The following is an 18,590-nucleotide window of genomic DNA, read 5'->3' as shown; positions in this document are numbered from 1 at the left end:
AAAAGTTGTTACCAAAATGTAATGTGTAGGTCACAGCCCATCATGTTTCCTAACTGTTCCCTGTCCTGGCTGCAATTAAAGGACTGCAGTCTATTTGATGTGCATTTGGCTGATAATTGAATAAAAGATTCAGGCTCAAAGTGCCATCTCTAGGAGCTTTTCTCACTCGTCTCCCAAGTGGAAGACAAAAAACCAAAGATTTTAAAGCAAAGCTTTGCTAAAATGCTGACATTGTAATAGCCGAATATAAAACAAACATCAAAGACTGGATTTAGGATCTTCCTAAAATAACAAGTAAAAGAATGCTGGAGTCTCAGGGAGAGAGCGCGCTTTGGTATTTCAGTCCTTCAGACATGTTTACATTCGTGAGAAACGGCTGTTACTTCAGTGAAACTAGTGACGGGGTGAGAGAGACAGGAACGTGTACCTGCGAGAACGGAGCCTGTTGGCTTGCAAGAGTTAGTTTTTCCTTTTCTGCCACGGACACATACTGTCGATGGCATGTTGCTGAACACCTAGGAAGAAAGCTGTTTGTCAGTTTGCTCGAATGCCCTTAAATAAACCAGCAAGTTTCTTCTTAGTGTGAACCGTGGTGTAAAACCAGCCCTTGCCACGAGCCCACTTGCAGGTCACGCGCAGCCCCTTTGCTGTATCCGAGCGTGAGCGCTGGGCCCTGCGTGCGCGGTCTGGCCTCCTCACGTGACGCTCGAGGAATGCACTTCCCTTTGATTATTTTTCTTGACCCAGATCTCTTCCAAATATGGTCTCAGCTTAACTAAGTTTGTGTTCTTAGAGCTCGGGCTTTTGCAGAAGAAATTCTGGCTTCCACTTAACTGTGGCTGTATGGGGGGAGCAGAGGAGGAGAACAACCTAAAAATGCAAAGATAAAAAGCACACAGCTGGACTCAAATTTGTCCCAAAATATCCATTTTGTAAAATGTTTATACAATGCTAGGCAGGAAGATTTGTTTTCTTAATTTTAGCTACAGTGGAAACGATTGTTTTTAAATAAATGACCATTAGTCTGAGTGATTGCCACCCAAACATTGCTTCTCTGAGACTTCTCATCTGAAACAGATTTAAATATTTTTCTTTAGTCAAACTGAGAGATACAAAATTGTCAAGCTGACCAGCATAAGCAGAGGTAAATTAATTAGTATCTCCGAACTAAGTAGTTCTAGTGAGCTAAGAAATTATTAATAACGTACTGCAGAGTGAAGTTATTTATACTTTGGCCATTCTAAGCACAAAGTTTATCATCACAAACATGTTTCGCAGAACAATAAATACCACTGGGCAACTGTTCTGAAACTAACTGCCGAGCAAGGAAAATGTTGCACTTAACGAAAATCCTTAATCTTAACTAAAACCTACATTTCCTCTGCCTGTGCATGTTAGCAAGCAAGAGAACCTGCAGAAATTACCAGCTCCACTAATTCGTAGTTAGACAGGCAGTCGTGGCAGTTACGGTACTGAATTCTCCCAGCTTGCTCAGCATGCTGTGTAGCTGAGGACTGCGAGAAGCTCCTGCGTTGGCGGAAGGAGGAACGTGTGCTCTCAGGCCCTTCCTCTCCTTGAAAATTTGGATCTACCCATGAGATCTCCAGTAAAGGAGGAGAATGGGACTTTGCGGTCTGGATGTAGGAAGGGGCAGCATTTTACTGCATTTTCTACCTTACAGATAATTAATGTAATCATTTGCTACTGCTAGTGAGAGCAGTCCTTTAGAGACAGAAACCGAGGAAGCGGATTCACAACCCAAGTAACGGCCGTGCTTTAGGGCCTGGGGAGCTTTCACAAAACAAGACTGTTGCAGACCAATTTATCTTTTGTTTGGTTCCTGTTTTTCTCAGCACAGTGTGCAGATGAAGAAACCAGACCCTGCTGCTACCAGATTAATATTTGAGCGCCGTGGGCACTGGAGCTGGCTCATCTGGTGCGGGTTTTCCTGCAGCACAATACCGAGCAGTCACACAGAGCCAGCACCCTCGCGGAGGCGCGTCCAGCTCCAAGGTCAAACGTTTAGATCTCGCTCTGCCAGTCTGCTGGCGACAGCCTTAACAACAGCCCGATTCAGGTTTCACAGCTTCTTGGAATGGAACTTTTCACTGCGTCAAATTACAAGATCACTCCTCTGTATTATCTGACCACTTCTGCATTCTGTTGAGATCATGATTTCTTCTTGATAAATCAGGAGCCTGAGCCCAGCCTGACTCCCATCACCTTCCAGATTAAGATCCTCAAAGGAAAATAATGGGCTACTGAAGAGGTATCGAACCCTATCGCTTTTGATTGGCGGCAGCATTTCCAGCAAGAGTTAAAAACAGCAGAAAGATGAGGTTTGCAAATAAACTGAATCACTTGCTAAATTAAGCTAAATAAATGCTGCTTTTCCCTGCTGCTTTCTTACATCGCAAGTGAGGATTCCTGCATGCATTAGGAAGCACTGGCAAAAGAAATAACCATCGTCTTGGCAGGATGTTTCACAGCAATTTTCAGCCTGAAGAGCTCCAAGACTTGTAGAAATGGAATATCACAGGGTTGGAGTACAGCAGTCAGCTCCCCAAACAACAGCAGGAGAGGAAAATATTTAGAAAAACAGAATTAGCCATTTGTGAAAGCTGCGGGTTCTTTTTTGCCTGGTCTTTCTTGCTTTTATTTCCTAAGACATCATCTGAATAATGGAGAACATCTTTCAGACTCTTTCAGATGTCAGTCATGTAGAGACATACATTATAATTTTAGACCCTGTGATTTGAAGGTGTACGTGCTACTGTCTATCGATGGCCCAGGGGTGCTAGCAGAGGGCAGGAAGGTTTGGAGGAATATACAGTGGCACTGATGCTGTTACGGTCATTAACAAATGTGGATTAAAAAAATCTGTTGGTCATAGCCCTCCACAAAGCGGGCTGTCATATTATTTCATTAAAACTGACCTTGATGACAAAAGGTCAGACTGTGAAAAGTGCTGAGCACTTAAAATTCCTGTTTCTATGGGATCTCTTTGGAAGTCATTGAAGTTGCTGTTCCCACTCAAAGCCTTTTTTATAGTAAAGTGCCATTGCAATACCTGCACTCTTACTGAGCTCTTTAGAATGTGGGTGGATGAAGTAGGGAAAAATCTTTAATAATTAACAGTACTTCACTGGAGCTGCTGCTGTAAGATGGGAGCAGCTAATGATACATGGACTCAACCCCATACCAGTTACACTGGAAATGGGTGCCATCTTCATTGGAAAGTCAGCAGTGAAAGAGAACTAACCTAATACATTAATGCAGTCCTAAAGCTTGATTCTTCTGTAACGGACTGCAGCACTTGAGTCAGAAATTATCATGCTCCTCCATCCAAATAGAAGTAAGGGCAACACCAGGAATCCTGAATCAGCTTTCATTAATGTGCTTAACCATTTACAGTATTTCAAGTATACAGGACATGTTCTAGGATTAAATACATCTATAAATCAGTGATTTATCCTTCAGAGCCAGACACAAACACAAGCACAGATATTGCTATTCATGAGGTGAAGAACAGGAATGATGGCCCAGTGCTGACCCTGCTGCTCAGCAAACCCTACTCTGCTCCCCTGCTGTGTCACAGAGGCCCAGGGTGATGGCAACAGCCTGTGCTGAAGGCTGCTGCGGGCCGTCCTGACGGCTCTTCCTCATCCCGAGTGGGACAGCAAGGCGCCGGCAGGCAGGCTGGCCTCACCTCAGGCCTCCGTACCAGCCTCGCACCTCGGCCGGCTGCCCGCCAGCCGCCGCCTTCCCGCCCGCACGACAAAATGGCGGCTGGTCCCCGCCACCCAGCGCCTCAGAGGCGGGAGGAGCCCCCCGCCGGCCCCGCCCCCGCGCACGCTCGCCGCGCGCCCCCGCGGCGCGGCCCGGCTCGGGAGCGCGCCCCGCCCGCCCTCCCGCCCGCGCCCGCCCGCCGCAGCGCAGCTGCCTGCAGCCGCCCGGCGGGGTGTGGGGGAGGCGGCCGCTCCCTCCCGCCCTCCCTCCGTCCCGCCCGCCCGCCGCCCCGATCCCCTCAGGTAGGTGCGGGTCGGGCCTGCGTCCCCCCGGCCCCTTCTCCGCGCGGCGGGAGGCGGCGGGCGGGCAAGATGGAGACGCGGCCGGCGGGGGAGGGGAGCCGAGCGGAGGGCCGCGTCCAGCCCCGCCGCTGAGGGGGATCCCCCGGTCTCCTCACAGGGCTCCTGTCTCAGCGCCGCTTCGGGTTGCGGGAAGCCGGCCCCGCAGGGCCGCGGGAGAGGAGCTGCGCCACGGCCGCCCCGTCCCGCTGTGCCCCCCCGCCCGAGCAGGAGGGAGCCGGGCCGTGCCCAGGGCCGGAGGGGAGAAGGCCGCACCCTGGGCCGAGCAGGGGTTTGGGCCGGGCCCGTGTTTCTTGCCACCCTCGCAAGACCGGTGACAGGCGAGGCGAGGCCCCCCCCCCACCGTGTCCCCAGGCGCGGCGGGCCGGGGCCGGAGGGAGCCGCGCCGCCCCTTTGTCCCCGCAGCCGGCCCTTGGCCTCCTGCTGCGTCCCAGCCTCCCCCCTGTGCTCAGGAATTACCAGTTCCCTTCGGCACCCGCCGCAATCGTGCGTGGGGATCGCGTGTGTGCGGTGCTTTTTACTTAGAACGTATTTCCATTAGCGTGCGGGATCTCGGTGCCTGCAGTTGACGCCTAACAGCCCGTGGATGTGTTTCCTTGCCATACCCAAGGAGCGCCTGACTTTCGTGTCAGGGTATCTGGATAGCCGCTGCTACGTTCCCTCTGCGCCTCTCTGCGCCTCTCTGCCTTCCAGCGTAACGTGTGTGAATGCTGTGTATCCGTGTGGATAGTTACAGATAGTTTAGTTCAGCCTTATTTGTGCATAGCCCTTCTGGAGTAACTAATTAGTGAATAGTTGCACCTTTAATTTGCTTGCATTTCTCTCTGGATATCTCTTTAAAGAAAGTAAGTTATTTTGATCCACGTGGTTTTTATTTTTGTAAAATGAAAGAGTAGGAGGAACACTCAGTTAATATATTTCTTAAATCATGGTTTATTTCTATTTCAGTCTTCAGATGCCACAATTTGTCTCACAACTTTTTTTTTTTTTTTAATCCATATCCATATCCTTCAGGTTTTAGATGCAACCTTAAACAAAAAGGTTTGTCCATTGGCCGTTGTTGAATAGATTCAACAAGTGGACTTTGTCTTTCTGCAGTCTAGCGTGAGTGCGCTGCAGTGGCTGTGTTTGGGCGTGCTGACAGGTGTCTGGAGCCTTTCGCACTAGTCTTGTTGCAGAGAAACACCGTGGAAGTACACATCAGGAAGGAGATGCTTGATCCATCTCTTAAGCTTCAAGATCCTTTTTGTGGGAGGAGGCTAGGGAAAGAGAAGAGAGTAGGTGAGAACACCCACTGAGATGAATGAGCACCTCTCCCCTCTCCGAGCTATTGTTCTAGACTACAGCGAGGTCTGTTCCCTGGGGAGCAGAGCGGGTGGGCGAGAACACCCACGGAGATGAATAAGCATCTCCAGCTCCTCAAAGCCGTTGTTGTAGGCTATGGCGAGGTCTGCTCCTGTTTACCTGGGAATAGCTCCTTGAGGTGAATGGACAAGTTCACAAACACTAATAATACTTTCTTTATAAAGATCTACCTCTATCTGCTCCGTCATTCATATGCATATTTGGATTGCCTTGAAGTTTGGTAATTACAGAACCACAGAATAATCAGGGTGCAGTTTCACAACCTTACTCTTCTAAGCCAGTCTGGCTGGCCTGATGGCTGCCTGGATTCTGCGCTGCCCCATCCCAGCTGTGGGAGTTTTTCCCCCAACCTCCATTCCCTGTGCTGTGTTTGGGACTTGTCATACCCTTCATTCAGGTCTTTTAAGTCCATTAAGTTGTGAAAGTCATCTTTTTGAGGTCTGGTTAGTTTTTTAAGTAACTGGGACCAGGGGGGAGTGGGTCAGTGGCAGCCAGTGGGTAACACGGCTTAGGCTGGCCTGGGACCTCAGTCCATCTCTGTGCTCCTAATGGAAAGCTATGCTTCTGTTCCTCTCTTGCCTCAGTGCCAGCCAGCTGCTGCTTTTTCTTTCTTGTTGGATTAGTTTTCACCTGGGTCAGATCCCTGGTGTTGGTTTGTCCTGCTCTTGCAAAATAGTTAGCGTTGGCACAAGGAGCAGGAATGCAGGAGAAGAGGAAAGGGCAAGATTGTCCTGTCCAAAAAAAATGTGGGTTCGGAGTGCTTTCTATTGATTATGAAACCAAACTGTCAATTGTGTCAGTGTAAGTGGAAGTTCACAGCTAATTAGATCATTACATAATCTTCCTTAATTTTTGTGAAGCTGTCTTAACCCTTTCAAGTTCTCATGATCACATGGTTATATTATCTTAATTTTGGGGTGGGAAGAAGTCAGCTGACATTCTTGCTGATGTTGGCATCTAGTGAAACTCTGCCCTTAGATATGGCTGACTTGTTTAAGGTTAGAGAGCGTAACAATTATTTCTTTGCCTGGTTTTGCAATCAAATCAGGAACGATTTCCAAAAGTTCACTGTTTACTTGACACTTAGTGTAGCTAGTGCCTGACAATATCTAATCTTTGTCAGAGCAGCGCTGAGGTCTGTCTTTAATGCAAAGCTGGTGCTTGGGCTTTGGAGATCACTGTTTCTCCAAGGGCCTCTGAGTCAGAAGATCTGAGCTCCCTGGGGGCACAGAGATGTCCCCAGGTTGCAGCTCTTTGGTTAGGAGCAGCAGTCACAGCCCCTTTGCGAGGGAAGGCTTCCCGTCCACCTGGCACGTCTGGGAAAGAGGAATTTGAAGAGGGTGGGTGTATCTGCTCCAAATGACCCTTCCCTTAACTTCTGTCGTGTAAGAAAATGACCCTGGGTCACTGGGGGAAGGATCGCACTTGTAAGTCCTTGTATTGCTTGGGAAACTCTTCATTTCTTAGCGTTTTTGCAGTGAGTAATTGAGAGAATTATCATGCAGAATGTTACCATGTACTAGCTCTAGCGAGCTGTAGAGAATTTGTTTGTTATATTTTGACTGATTTTAATATATTTTACCTAGTGTCAAATGATGAGAAAAATCGTATTATGCAATCAGCTACGGAAAGTGCTTTGTAAGCACATTTTGGAGAAACTGATTATCCAGCTTCAGAAGCAGATTAGATTTCAAATGTGGGTTCAGGTGTTACGGTGTACGTTGTGCCTCTGATAGGATTTCATAGTTAAGATATTTAAAATATTTACACTTACGGGAATACTTGGGGTAAGGCACAACATTGTGAAAACAAGCGGTTACAGGTCTTTAAAAACTGGGTAAGGCCCTGCTTTTGCAAGGGTTAACATGTGGAAAAGGAGCTGACAATAAAAGGGACGCTTGAAAAACATTTAAATTGATATAATTCATTCTCTTCACTGAGTGATGAAAGTATTTCTCACCCCTGCTATCCCAAGAGGGAAGACCAGAACCAATACCATCTCTCTGTTGCAGCCTTGAAAGGCGAAAGATGTGTGGTGCTGCTGCTTAAACTCCCCCTTGCAAAGAAAATGAGCCCTTCGGTGCTCCCCAGGGCCCGCAGCCCCGGCGCTGTCGTACGGGGCATAGAGCGTTCTTTATGCAGAGGCCTTGAACAGAGCCGGTCCTGTGCTCCGCTCCAGTGGCTTGAATTGGTAGAACTGGTGTTGAGAGTTCTGGTGCAGAAATAATACTTGTATTTGCTTGTGTTTGTAAGCAGTATGTCATATACTTTGTATGTGTTGGATGATGATGAAAATGTACTGCTACAGCCTCCTACAGCTCTGTCAATATTGTTGAAACTATTGCAAGCTCAGCGGTGGAAAACTTCAGAAAAATGAGTGGGTTTTCTGTACTAACCCTCATTAAAAGCAAAATTGTCCCTGTTGGCAATAGGAGTTTATCTTTCCTAGTATTCATCATTTGAAAATCTGTAGCAGAGAAGTACTCCCAGTTTTGTTCTGATTCCAGCGGGTTTTACCAGAAGTCGAAAGCACTTGCTGAGTCAGGTTTGTTCTGGTGCTAACCAGGCTGTATTACAGAAAGCAGGCTGGGGTGGGCGAGACCAGAGCAGTTGCTTGCTTCTTACGCTGGAATTGATTGTTCTGCTTAATGCAGATAATGGGTCACAGGTCCGGTACTCAGTATGAAATATTTAATGAGCGAGTGCCTGTCCCGAGGGGCTTGCGTACTTTCTCTGCTCCTGGAAGTTTTCATCTTACCTGTGCTGGCAGCTAAATTCTGCCCACGAAGAAGGCAAAGGGCGTGATGTTTGAAAGTATTATCCAGCCAGTAGCCTGGCTGTCATCTGAGCAAAACAAATCTTCACACTCACCTAGCTAGTGCTAAAGCAGGTGAACTTTGCAGGCACTCAGGGGAGTGGCAGTGCAGTTGTGCTTTAAAAGGAGGAGTCCATACCATATCCAGAAATCCTCCTGCAGCAAAGCTTTGTGGGTCCCAGATGGATGGTCTTGTTTCTTTCTTTATTTCTAGCAACAGTGAAGCTTCTGTGCTTTGCTGCACGGGAAGCTCTAATGCTGCCTTTCTTTTCCCGAAGCTAGCTTATCCAGTTGTCTTCTCCCTTCCCCAGCATTTGTGTAGAAATAAATTACCAGGCAGAAAAACATCCATATAGAAAATCCTCTACAGCCACTTTCCAGTAAAAATCTTCTTGAAATACAACTACATTTTCTTCCTACAGTACTTCATCTTAACTGTTTGTTTACACAGAGACATTCAACCAGTCAGTTGAATCAGTTTAAAAACTGATGTAAGTAAACTGTTACAGATATCATTTACGTGTCTATTTACAGGTTTAAAACAAGAAAGTTCTTTTTCACTGGAAACTTTTCTGGACAGTTTTAGTTAAGAATGCACACAAAGTTGTGTGTGTTTGGCTATACAATTTAGCTGGAGTGTGAGTTTTAAATTGGCATAGCTTTGCATTTTATACCAGTTCTCATTTGTACTGTATATCTCCCTGCCAAGAAACCTGCTTCCACTCTACAGATAGACTCACTACATTCTTTTATTCCCTGCTGTAATGTGAATGAAGTAAAATTATGCTGGAGATGTCCATTTTAGGGTAATTAAGCTCAATTACAGATTTCCTTTTTGAAACTTTTTTTTTAAAGTCTAAAAACTTTTTTTTTTTTTTTTAATCTAAAAACACCGAATATAAACTTTGGCTACTACTTGAAATTTTCATGGTTTGATGAAAAACGGTGCAGAGAGGGGAAAAGAAAAAGCATTTAAAAAATCCTGTTGGCAGTCTTCCACCAAGATTGTGGGGTTTTTTAAAGCTGCTTCTTGTAAGAAATCTTAAAGTTACTGGTCTGTATGTCTGTCTTCTTTCATCAATTACAGTGATATAGCTGTTGCCAGATGGAAGGTAAGCTAGCGTCAGCCAGGTCTTGTAGCTAAGGGTAGTGTTTGTCGAGAGCTTTCAGGGATGTTACAGTAGACACAAAGCACATGCATGTGGTGATGAAGCTCCAGTGTTTGCCAGTTACAGCAGGATATATTCACTGTCCAGGAGTACCCGCGATGGTTCTCCCCAGGAAAGATGGATGGTGTCTGTAGGAAAAATCCTCCTGACTGTAATGAGGGGAAAAAGCAGAGAATAAGAATGTAACGTAGACAGGGACATATATGAGCAGTGGTCAGTCTCCTGAGTAATACCAGGGGCCTCCACTTTGTTCAGCGCAGTCTCCCTGCTCTGGTGTGTTCCTCGGATACGGGGCAGCTGAACTGATCCTTCTTTGTGGCGGCTTTTTGGGGCTGAAGCCAATATTCCTGTGTTTAAAGTGAGTACTGAGACAAGAATGCTGCTAACCGTTCCAAGTGTCCTCTAGTGTATCAACAAACAGATGAATAGCCTTTCAGAGCCGCTGGGCTTACTCTCTCGGCAGCAAAAGTACATTATCAGGACCCTTATGTTTGCAATTACGTATCGTGAAAAATCCCAGGTATTTTTGCGATGTTGTGGGCCCTGTTCTAGTGGGGTTAAAGGAAGGTAACATTCTTTTGACTAATTGTAGAAAATTTAACTTCCTTTTTATTGCTGCACAGAAAAGTCTGTCTGGTCTCTTGACTCGTGGCTTACTTTGTTGTTCTTTGCTAAGCACAGGCTTGCTAATTACTCTTAGTTGTTTCATTTGCTAGTCAACACCTGCAATAACAGCGGTTTCACATTTCTTCCACTGTACCCCATTCAACACACCAGAATGGTAGCACTCGGATCATCTCTAATATCTAATACTTAGAATCTATTAATGCCATAATTTCACTATTTGACGTAAAACCATATTCGTCTATTTGTACCTTGTAACATGCGTCTGCCGAGCCAAGGTAAACTGGGTGTTACAGCAGAGAATCATAAGAAAAGGGCACAGGGATTTGCTCCTGAATAAACAGCCTTTGCTGTGTGCTTTCTCTGTGGCTAGCAGGAGGCATTCGTAACTGCCAAATTCATTTGGTAATCAATGGTAGAATTTGAATTGAGTTGCTGTAGGTGATATTCCTGAGCTACTGCAGGGAAAACAGAGTAAATCTTCCAGACCTTCCCTACTGGAGAAATCTACCACAGGAAGAAATATTTGGTGTTCTAAGTGTGACTGTAGGGCTCAGAAATACTCTGACGAGACAGATATTGATTGCCTTAATCTTTTCTTCAGGATGACTAAATATTATTATCTTAAATTGATTATTTATGGCTTATTTAAGTTGTAGAACCAATACAGCTGAACGGATAAAAATACCGTGTTGCTCTGTGAATGTCTTGCTGGCTTTTTACGGTGTCGCCACTATTAAGAAATCTGAGGCAGTATCTGTGCAGTTGATATTTAGAAGCATTAATACTAAAGAAGTTTTAGAATACCAGTAATATTGTTAATCGTTGTGATTCTGCCCCAGTACATATGCTGCAGGGATTTGATACGATGGATATAAGTATCGCCTTACTTAGAAATAGTTGCTTGTGGTTTCTAGCAGCTAGATGTCAGTTTGTCCATTGGAAGCGGGATTTGCCTGCAGGAACATGCAGGTGAGAGTCACCCTTCTGCCGTCCTCAAGATGGGGCTTTGATTCATGTTTGAAGAAGTAGACCTCTGTAAACAGGGCACAGCTCAAGCTGGTTTTGTCTAACAAAAGGAGCAGGCTGGATAAAACAGTTGTTGACCTTAATGAGCCGCATTTGTTTTCCATAATATTTGGAGATGTGTGACAACATGCATGTCTGTAAGAGGCGTGTTGTTTTTCCCAAAGTTCTTGTCTTGGAGTTAGCATTACCAGCAATTTGTAGCTGCTCCTCTAAGTAGGACAGCAGTTCATTTCTGCAGTCCAGCATCTTTTTGTACCTCTGCTTTCCCAACTATAGCAGCATGCTCTTTGCTGAATGCCTTACCTATTTCTTTATTTCACATCAATTGCGACAAGAAATGACAAAAATTATCAGTGTTTTATTAATTTAATTGCTGCAGTTAAACAACAACAATAACAAAAATCTTTAGAAGCCTATATCTGCTAAATCAAGAGAGTGATACCATATTTTTCCTTGACTCACAGATGGTAAGTTAATCTTGCAACTAGAATGGCTAGAATTTAGGTAAGACTCAGTTAGGTTTTGAAATCGCAGTGGGTGAGCAGATACTGTTTATCTTAGTTGCTGAAATGCTCTTCTTTGGTTCATTAACATACTTCTTCCCTAATTATAGCTCTCTGAATAATACGTAGTTTAAATTGTCATTTTTAACTGTGTATAAAGGTTACCATGCAAAACATCAAGTGAGAGATTAATAAAACTTTTCATTTAAAAAAGTAATTGACTGACATCAATACTGCTTGCTAAAACTAGACAAAGTCGTTCCGACTAATTTTAAGAAATAAAGGTAGCTTTTGAAAGATTCTCAGTTGTGGAATGCTGCAGTATTATTGCATATTGATACATATTTCTCTCTCTTATTTTTGGTAGAAAATGATGCACCCTGTTGCCAGCAGCAATACAGCTTTCTGTGGCACCGGCAAGAGTTCTTGCCTTAACGAAGACAATGTGAGATCTGCCGATCAGTTTGACTTGTATGCCACGCAGCAAAGTAAATACAGCCACGCAGTCAGCCACAAACCGATTGCGTGCCAGAGACAAGAAGCGTTGAACGACTCCCACTTGCAGACCACAAGTGGCCGGAATATAGAGACAAAAGACGAACTAAAGAAAAAGAAAAACCTCAACCGCTCTGGGAAACGTGGAAGGCCATCAGGGACCACAAAATCAGCAGGGTACCGAACCAGCACAGGTCGACCCCTGGGGACCACCAAAGCAGCTGGATTTAAGACAAGTCCAGGCAGACCCTTGGGTACAACTAAAGCAGCAGGATACAAAGTCAGCCCAGGCAGACCTCCAGGTAGCATTAAAGCTCTATCACGGCTTGCAAATCTAAATTATACTTGTGGCAGTGCAGCTTTTCCCTATCCTATGGTGCATAACAGAGGAGTACATGCTGCTGGTGAAACCAGCAGCAAAATGCAACAGCCTAATGAATGAAAGGAAGGAATTAGTAACTCCTTACTAACGCGCTTTACTCTGAATTTTGGCATGTTTCTTGCATTTTGTTGTAGTGTTTGCCTAAGTCTGAATTTCTAGATTTTATTTTTATGCAAATAATGCCATAGCCTACAGGTGCAATTCAGTAACTTTTGAAGCAGTGTTGAGAAGGAACTGGTTTAAAGGGGGTTTTGTTGGTTTTCGATCATAATTTATAGGAAAGTCTGAAGTGATGCATATGCCTTGGTGTCGATACTCAAGTAATGTCCACGTCCCTAGTTTTACGTTCAGTTTTGGTAAATCGAGTTGTGTGGTTACGCATTTTGAAATAAGGAGGACAGAATTAGCTGGCTGTTGGTTCATGATGTGGCCTATCCCACAATAAGGAACTTAGCCAGATGGGTTCTTACTTGATAAGAAAAAAATGATAAAGGAAGGAGCAAGCTCCATTTTCCACTTCTGCAGGAGCTTCTACAGACCTCAAATAGATAATTCAAAAACAAAACAAAACAAAAAAACCTCAACCTTTTTTTAAAGTGCTGATTTCAGGTGGCTTTTGTTTCCTGGAGTTGTAGCATTAAGACTAATGTCAACTAATGCTCCAAAACTATTTTTGAAAATATTAAAGAAAACTGAGCATTTGTACAGCATGCTACAGCTTCACAGCGCCTTATTAATACAAGCGACTTTGCCTTTAGGTGATAGCTGTTCTTTTAGTTATGCTGTTACAGGATTCTGCTGTGTAACTTTGAAATACCTAGTAGTACATATACCAAAACCACAAGTAATTCTTTGAAATTTGAAATATTTTATAAGAAATTAAGTACTGTTCATTCTAGTTATGCACTTGGTTAATATTAAACAGTATGTTCTTAAATCTGTAAATAGCTATTTACACTGCTTTTTGCCTTTAAAATCTGTGCTTAGGTGGCGACAGTTTAATAGCTTTTAAAGTATTAATCTATAATGTTTACAAATTAAACTTTTTAAATAGACACTGTTGCCAAGTTTTCAGACTTAGTTTTGCCAGATATTCCTGGAAATACAGTTATTTCGTTGTTTGACACTTAAATATAGTATAAGTTATGGAAGCTTATATATCTACCAAAGGACACCATTTTCATGATTTATAAAAGCAAACTGTATAGCTGATGCAAACAGGATGCAGTTTACTGCACTGCTAGACCCCAGATATAAAGTAATTCATCTATGCATGCAAGCTGAAAAAAAAGTTGTTGGTTAACTATAAATACCTTTCCTGACTCAAACTAAAACCTCCACTCCTTCCAAAAGAAATGTTCCATTTTTCAGCTGGGTGTGTTTAATTTTTTTTGAAGTGTGAGAGAGTGTGTGAGTGTGTGTGCAAAATACTTCAATCTAGACTTCAGAAAAACCAGTCCTCAATGTTGCATATTGTTTGTTCTAAATTTATTTTACTGGAGTTGAAGCTTTTTTTTTTTAATATGGAAGAATGTTTAAGTAGTTTCACATATAATATAACATTATGATTAATTTGTAGCTTCAAATATCTGGGGAGGGGGAATATATAGAGCTTGCAGATTTGGGGGAGCAGAAAAGCGTGGGTTAAATTGAGCCTGTGCTGAGTGAGTAATGATGCTGATAATTTTTGTTAACATAAATGCTTTTCTGGCCTGCTGTCATTGTGATGAGAACTCTTGATTTCAGTGATGACAACTTAAGAAACAGATGTTTCATACCTTTTTTATCAGGAAAAAAGCAGCAAGCCTTCAGGTGTTCCAGTGATGCCTAACACATATTGAGCGGGACTTTATGCTGTACTTTACAATAGGTGTGTTGAATTGTTTTGGGGGAACTGTGTATGCACTGGCAACTAAGACAATGAACCTCAACTATACTGGATGGCTCCTTAGTCGATAGATGAACTAATGGCAGCTAAACTGCTACTAAAAAATAGTTTCTTCATGCTGAAGCTATGAAATCCAGTTAGACGTTCTGTTCCTCAACAAACTCGTGAGTCTGAAATTTAGCAGTCTTTCTGAGAACGATGTAACTTCTGACACACGCAAAATGCTAAGATGAGTTAATTCTCCCTCAGGATCTGTGTTGTATTGGCTGTTTTTAATCAGATGATTTTTCAACAAAAGACTGCTTTAAGTTCTTTCTGAGCTCAGCTGGGAAAGCAGTCCTCTTCAGCTGAATGTAGTAACTGCAGGAGTGTCACACCTCGCTGGCAAGGAACGTGTTGCATGTCACCACTGTACCTTGGAGAAACTCCACTTCTTACCTCCTCCTCTTACCCTGTTTGCTCCTGTTCCGTTTCTCACTTGTGCATCTACTCGATGGTGCTGTGCTGTGTGTCAGGAGATCATGCAGATGTATTGCTGTTCTGCTAGTATAATGAATTCTGTATTCAAGTATGCTGATGAAATAATGAAATCATCTAAGCAATTTCTGTTTGTTACCGTGTTTATTAATTATATCAGATGGAACATAATCCCAGTAAAAAAAAAAATTAACGTTGTCAATTGTGAAATGATGAGCATAATGTAGAAAAGTGTTCAGAGAGTCTGTAATGGGCTGCTTGGCACTCCAGATTTGGCAAGGAGACCAGAAGTGCACTGCTGGGCATTTCCTAATTCTGGTTAATTTTATATCCGACTGTATTTTACTGGTGCCACGCAGTGACAGGAAGAAAAAAGAAGTTAAGAGATTCGAAGTGAACTAGAAATGGAATTTCCTGTGTGTAATCTGCAGAATACGTTGTGCTTTTCTTCAACACTTTTCTTTCCATGACAAACACTGAAACAGCATGTTAATGCCTAAACTTTATTAGCACCCATGGGAAAACTGGCCTTTTCCCGCCATAGTATGAAAACATTACTTGTAAGGTAAATTGCTTATTTTATATTATATATCATAATTCAGCTATTCATAAGCTAGGATCACTGTTGTATGTTAACACTGTTCAGAAGATCTACATGTCAAGTTTGTTTTTTAAGAATTTCTTTTAATTATCAAATTTCTAACGTCTTATTTATACATAAATGAAATGTATTAGCTTGTTATTATTCCTCAATGATGTTATACAAGTTCACTGTTTAATATACATATAGTAACTACTACTCAGTTTCTGATTAAATTTACTTAAACTTTAAAACCAAATAATTTTGCTACTATAAAGTCTTGCACTGGACATATTCAAGATGCTAGCACCATATTTTGACAGAAGAAAATCAGATACCATCAGAAGTGGCTAACTTTGGTATCAAAGATAGTATTTTTAAAACCGGCAGTTAGCTGTGTCATTAAAGCAATGTTCTTTATAGCTCAGATTTAGTTTAAACTAATCAAAATAATTATGTATTAAGAGCCATTAAAGATCTCTGTTCTGAATGAATATATTTTCATTTTGTCTGAAAGATCTTAGAGTTCAGTCAGGACAAAACCAAGCCTTGTCAGTGAAAAGTGATGTGTCTGTGAAAAGAATTACTTGGAACTACAGTACACAGAGTAATTCAGACGAGAATTTAACTCCCTCCCCCATTTTCGAAGAGCTTTAAAAGGCAGAGCAATGTGAAGTCATTCGTCCGATGGTTTCATTAGCTGTGACTCTGCTGTCCTGTTCTATGTGTAATAATGTTTCACGCTGTCCTTAGAGTTGGCAGTTAAAGCAGTTGGTAACAATGATAAACACTCTGAACTGCAGACTTCATTTCTGACCACAAAAGTTTATTCTTCTCTATTTTAATGCATATATTTTAACACTGCTTAAATATATTTGACTTTAGTAGACACTAGACCTTCCTCCATGTGATTTTTTTTTTTTTTCCCCAAATAGAAAAAAATCTGTATTCTGAAATTTGAACCACTTTCTGATACTTTAATCTTTCATCATTTGCTTTTCCACAGGTTTGCTTTGGGGGAAAGAGTAATCTGTTAAATAACTAGTATCAGCACCCCGTCCTCTGCTGTAAAAAGCCTGATTAGATACTGTGTATGTTTTTATGTCCATGAACTTGAGCTACTCGTGTGCAATTATGTGTATGGGAATGGAGTAGTGTTCATGATCTGTATTTACATCATCATATGGATGTATATTTATTAATAAAGTTAATACTTTAAAACCTAACATTATTTTCTCTGGGCTTTTTTTTTTTTAATATCTTTTAAATTCTGGTTGAAGATGCCTGTTGACAATGTTACCAGACCAATAACCGCAACCCTTCTCTCTTGTAACTGGAAATGCTGTTTGCTCTCCTGACGTCTCAGTCATCTTTAAGTGGCTCGAACAGACACTGAAATGTTTTGGCACACCTTGTACAGATTTCACCCAAAATCCGGTGGCTTGTTGTCTTTGTCCTTGCCTCTCTGAAGTGTAATTGCATCCGACTGCAGTAGCCTGAGTGTGTTCATGCCTGTGTGGGCTTCAAAATGCAGATAGGATTTGTGAGAGCTGGGAGGCCACTGGATTGGGCGATTTTTAAATTGAATAAGTAAGCCTACCCTTCCAGTATGCTTTGCTTTCTGAATTACAACATGGCATGTGCATTGCTTGTTACAGGCAAGTCCCATATATTTGACTTAAGGCAAAGAGCCCATATTGATTGCAAGGTATCAGAAAATAGAGGAACGTTGCTTATTTTTTAAAGATTTGAAAATGCCGCTACAGTAACTTAATTGCTCTTATCCTTTCACTCAAATATGAGAAGAGAGGAGGAAAGGAGTTCTAGCTATGTATGTATAAATAGTGAGCTGCTGGCTTCTTTCCTCTGTTGCATATGGAAATCAATTTGAAAGTACTTGTAAACTGTTTTTTTCATGGAATGGTGGTCATTATTCATTATTCTGTGGTGAAAAATAGGGGTATTAAAAAAAAAACTACACCAAAACCCAAGGATATTTATCCCTGTATTCAGGGATAAATACACATTGAGGATGTGCTCTCCATACTACCTTCCCCCCCCCACCACCCCTTCTCTCCCTCTCTCAGCTGAGTTTTTTCAGTAACCTTGCGGCAGGATGGGGTCTGCCTACCAGAAGCTGCAATCTAGACTGCTAGGTCTGCATCCTTCCCTTACTTTTCAACACCCTGTTTTCTCTTCCACATACTTTTAAAGGCCCTGAATACATCTAGGGTTGAAATGTTTTAAATGTCAGCTGCAGTTTTTTAAGTTGCTTTTACCTGAAAAAGACATCTGATGCCTTTGTTTGTTTGGTTGTTGTTATTGTTAGCCATTCTGGCAATTCTAAATATTTGGGTTTCAAGATGACTGTGTTCATAACAGAGTTTGACTACAGTCTGCTACATCCTGGTCAAAAAATCAGTTCCTGGATGTGATTCCTTGAGCAAAAACGGATTTTCTTGGTTGTAATGAAACCTTAGGTATTAGATATTAAGTCAGTCATAAATTATATCGTGTAAGAACACAGGCTTTTCAGCTGTGTCGGAAGTTGCTTGACTGCTTCCACAGCTGCTGTGTTCTCTGCCATGCCATGAACCGAGTTGCAGCGCAGTCTGTTCCCGTGATAACGCGGTTGGTGTGCGAGGCCGGGTGCGGTCTCTGATGACAGGACTGGTTTATGTTTTATTCATGCTGACAGACTAGCAGTGTTGGGGTGTCAGCTATGCAAGCTGGACATCTTGAGGGAGTCTTTAAGCTAGTTGTATCTTTTAATAATTGAATTTCTGATGAGACACCAAGGCTTGCTTTGGGGCTGGACTGGCATTTTTATTGTTTTGTACCTCCTCGGTATGATCTCTTAAAGTAACGCAAATAATAGAGTGTGAATCAGTGATCTCGTACCTATTAAATCTGCTGGCTCAACAGAGTGTCTTTTTGGACCAAGACAAATGAAATTTTTTTCTGACAGTTAATCATTCAAAGCTGTAATGCCTAAAAGTAAAGGACTGTCTCGCTGCCTTGCTCTGCATGCTATTTTTATCCCGGTTCTGCCTGTGGCTCTGTGTTTACTGTTTAACATTTAAGAGAGGTGTGGCCTGACCATACGGAATTGGCAGCCCAAAAGCTACCGCGTTCTGCAGCTGGCTCTCGCCCAGGCTCCCTGCGTGGCCTAGGG

General features: G+C 42.7%; 1 protein-coding gene across 4 annotated transcripts; it reads left to right on the top strand.

The window, feature by feature from the left end:
- Positions 1 to 3,891: 3,891 nt before the first annotated feature.
- On the top strand, positions 3,892 to 16,641 carry C14H5orf24 (chromosome 14 C5orf24 homolog). Of its 4 annotated transcripts, none has more exons than XM_086758749.1 (3): positions 3,892 to 4,031; positions 11,961 to 12,390; positions 14,261 to 16,641. In XM_086758749.1, the coding sequence occupies exons 2-3, from the start codon at positions 11,964 to 11,966 to the stop codon at positions 14,299 to 14,301; spliced, it is 468 nt and encodes a 155-aa protein (XP_086614875.1). In that variant the 5' UTR covers positions 3,892 to 4,031; positions 11,961 to 11,963; the 3' UTR covers positions 14,302 to 16,641. The 4 variants fall into 4 exon arrangements, with proteins under 4 accessions (XP_086614875.1, XP_086614871.1, XP_086614872.1 ...); XM_086758746.1 differs by adding an exon at positions 5,103 to 5,192 and having other exon boundaries at positions 3,928 to 4,031; positions 11,961 to 16,641; XM_086758748.1 differs by lacking the exon at positions 3,892 to 4,031 and adding exons at positions 4,356 to 4,787; positions 5,103 to 5,192 and having other exon boundaries at positions 11,961 to 16,641.
- Positions 16,642 to 18,590: the final 1,949 nt, after the last annotated feature.

Source organism: Chlamydotis macqueenii, chromosome 14, assembly GCF_036417535.1.
Source record: "Chlamydotis macqueenii isolate bChlMac1 chromosome 14, bChlMac1.mat, whole genome shotgun sequence".
In the NCBI taxonomy this organism is placed as follows: Eukaryota; Metazoa; Chordata; class Aves; order Otidiformes; family Otididae; genus Chlamydotis; species Chlamydotis macqueenii.
Note: the sequence above shows the minus strand (reverse complement) of the source record. Positions and strands in the feature narration are given on the sequence as shown.

Coding starts and splice junctions, on each gene's coding strand:
- C14H5orf24 (XM_086758745.1), top strand. CDS start 11,964: ATGATGCACCCTGTTGCCAGCAGCAATACAGCTTTCTGTGGCACCGGC.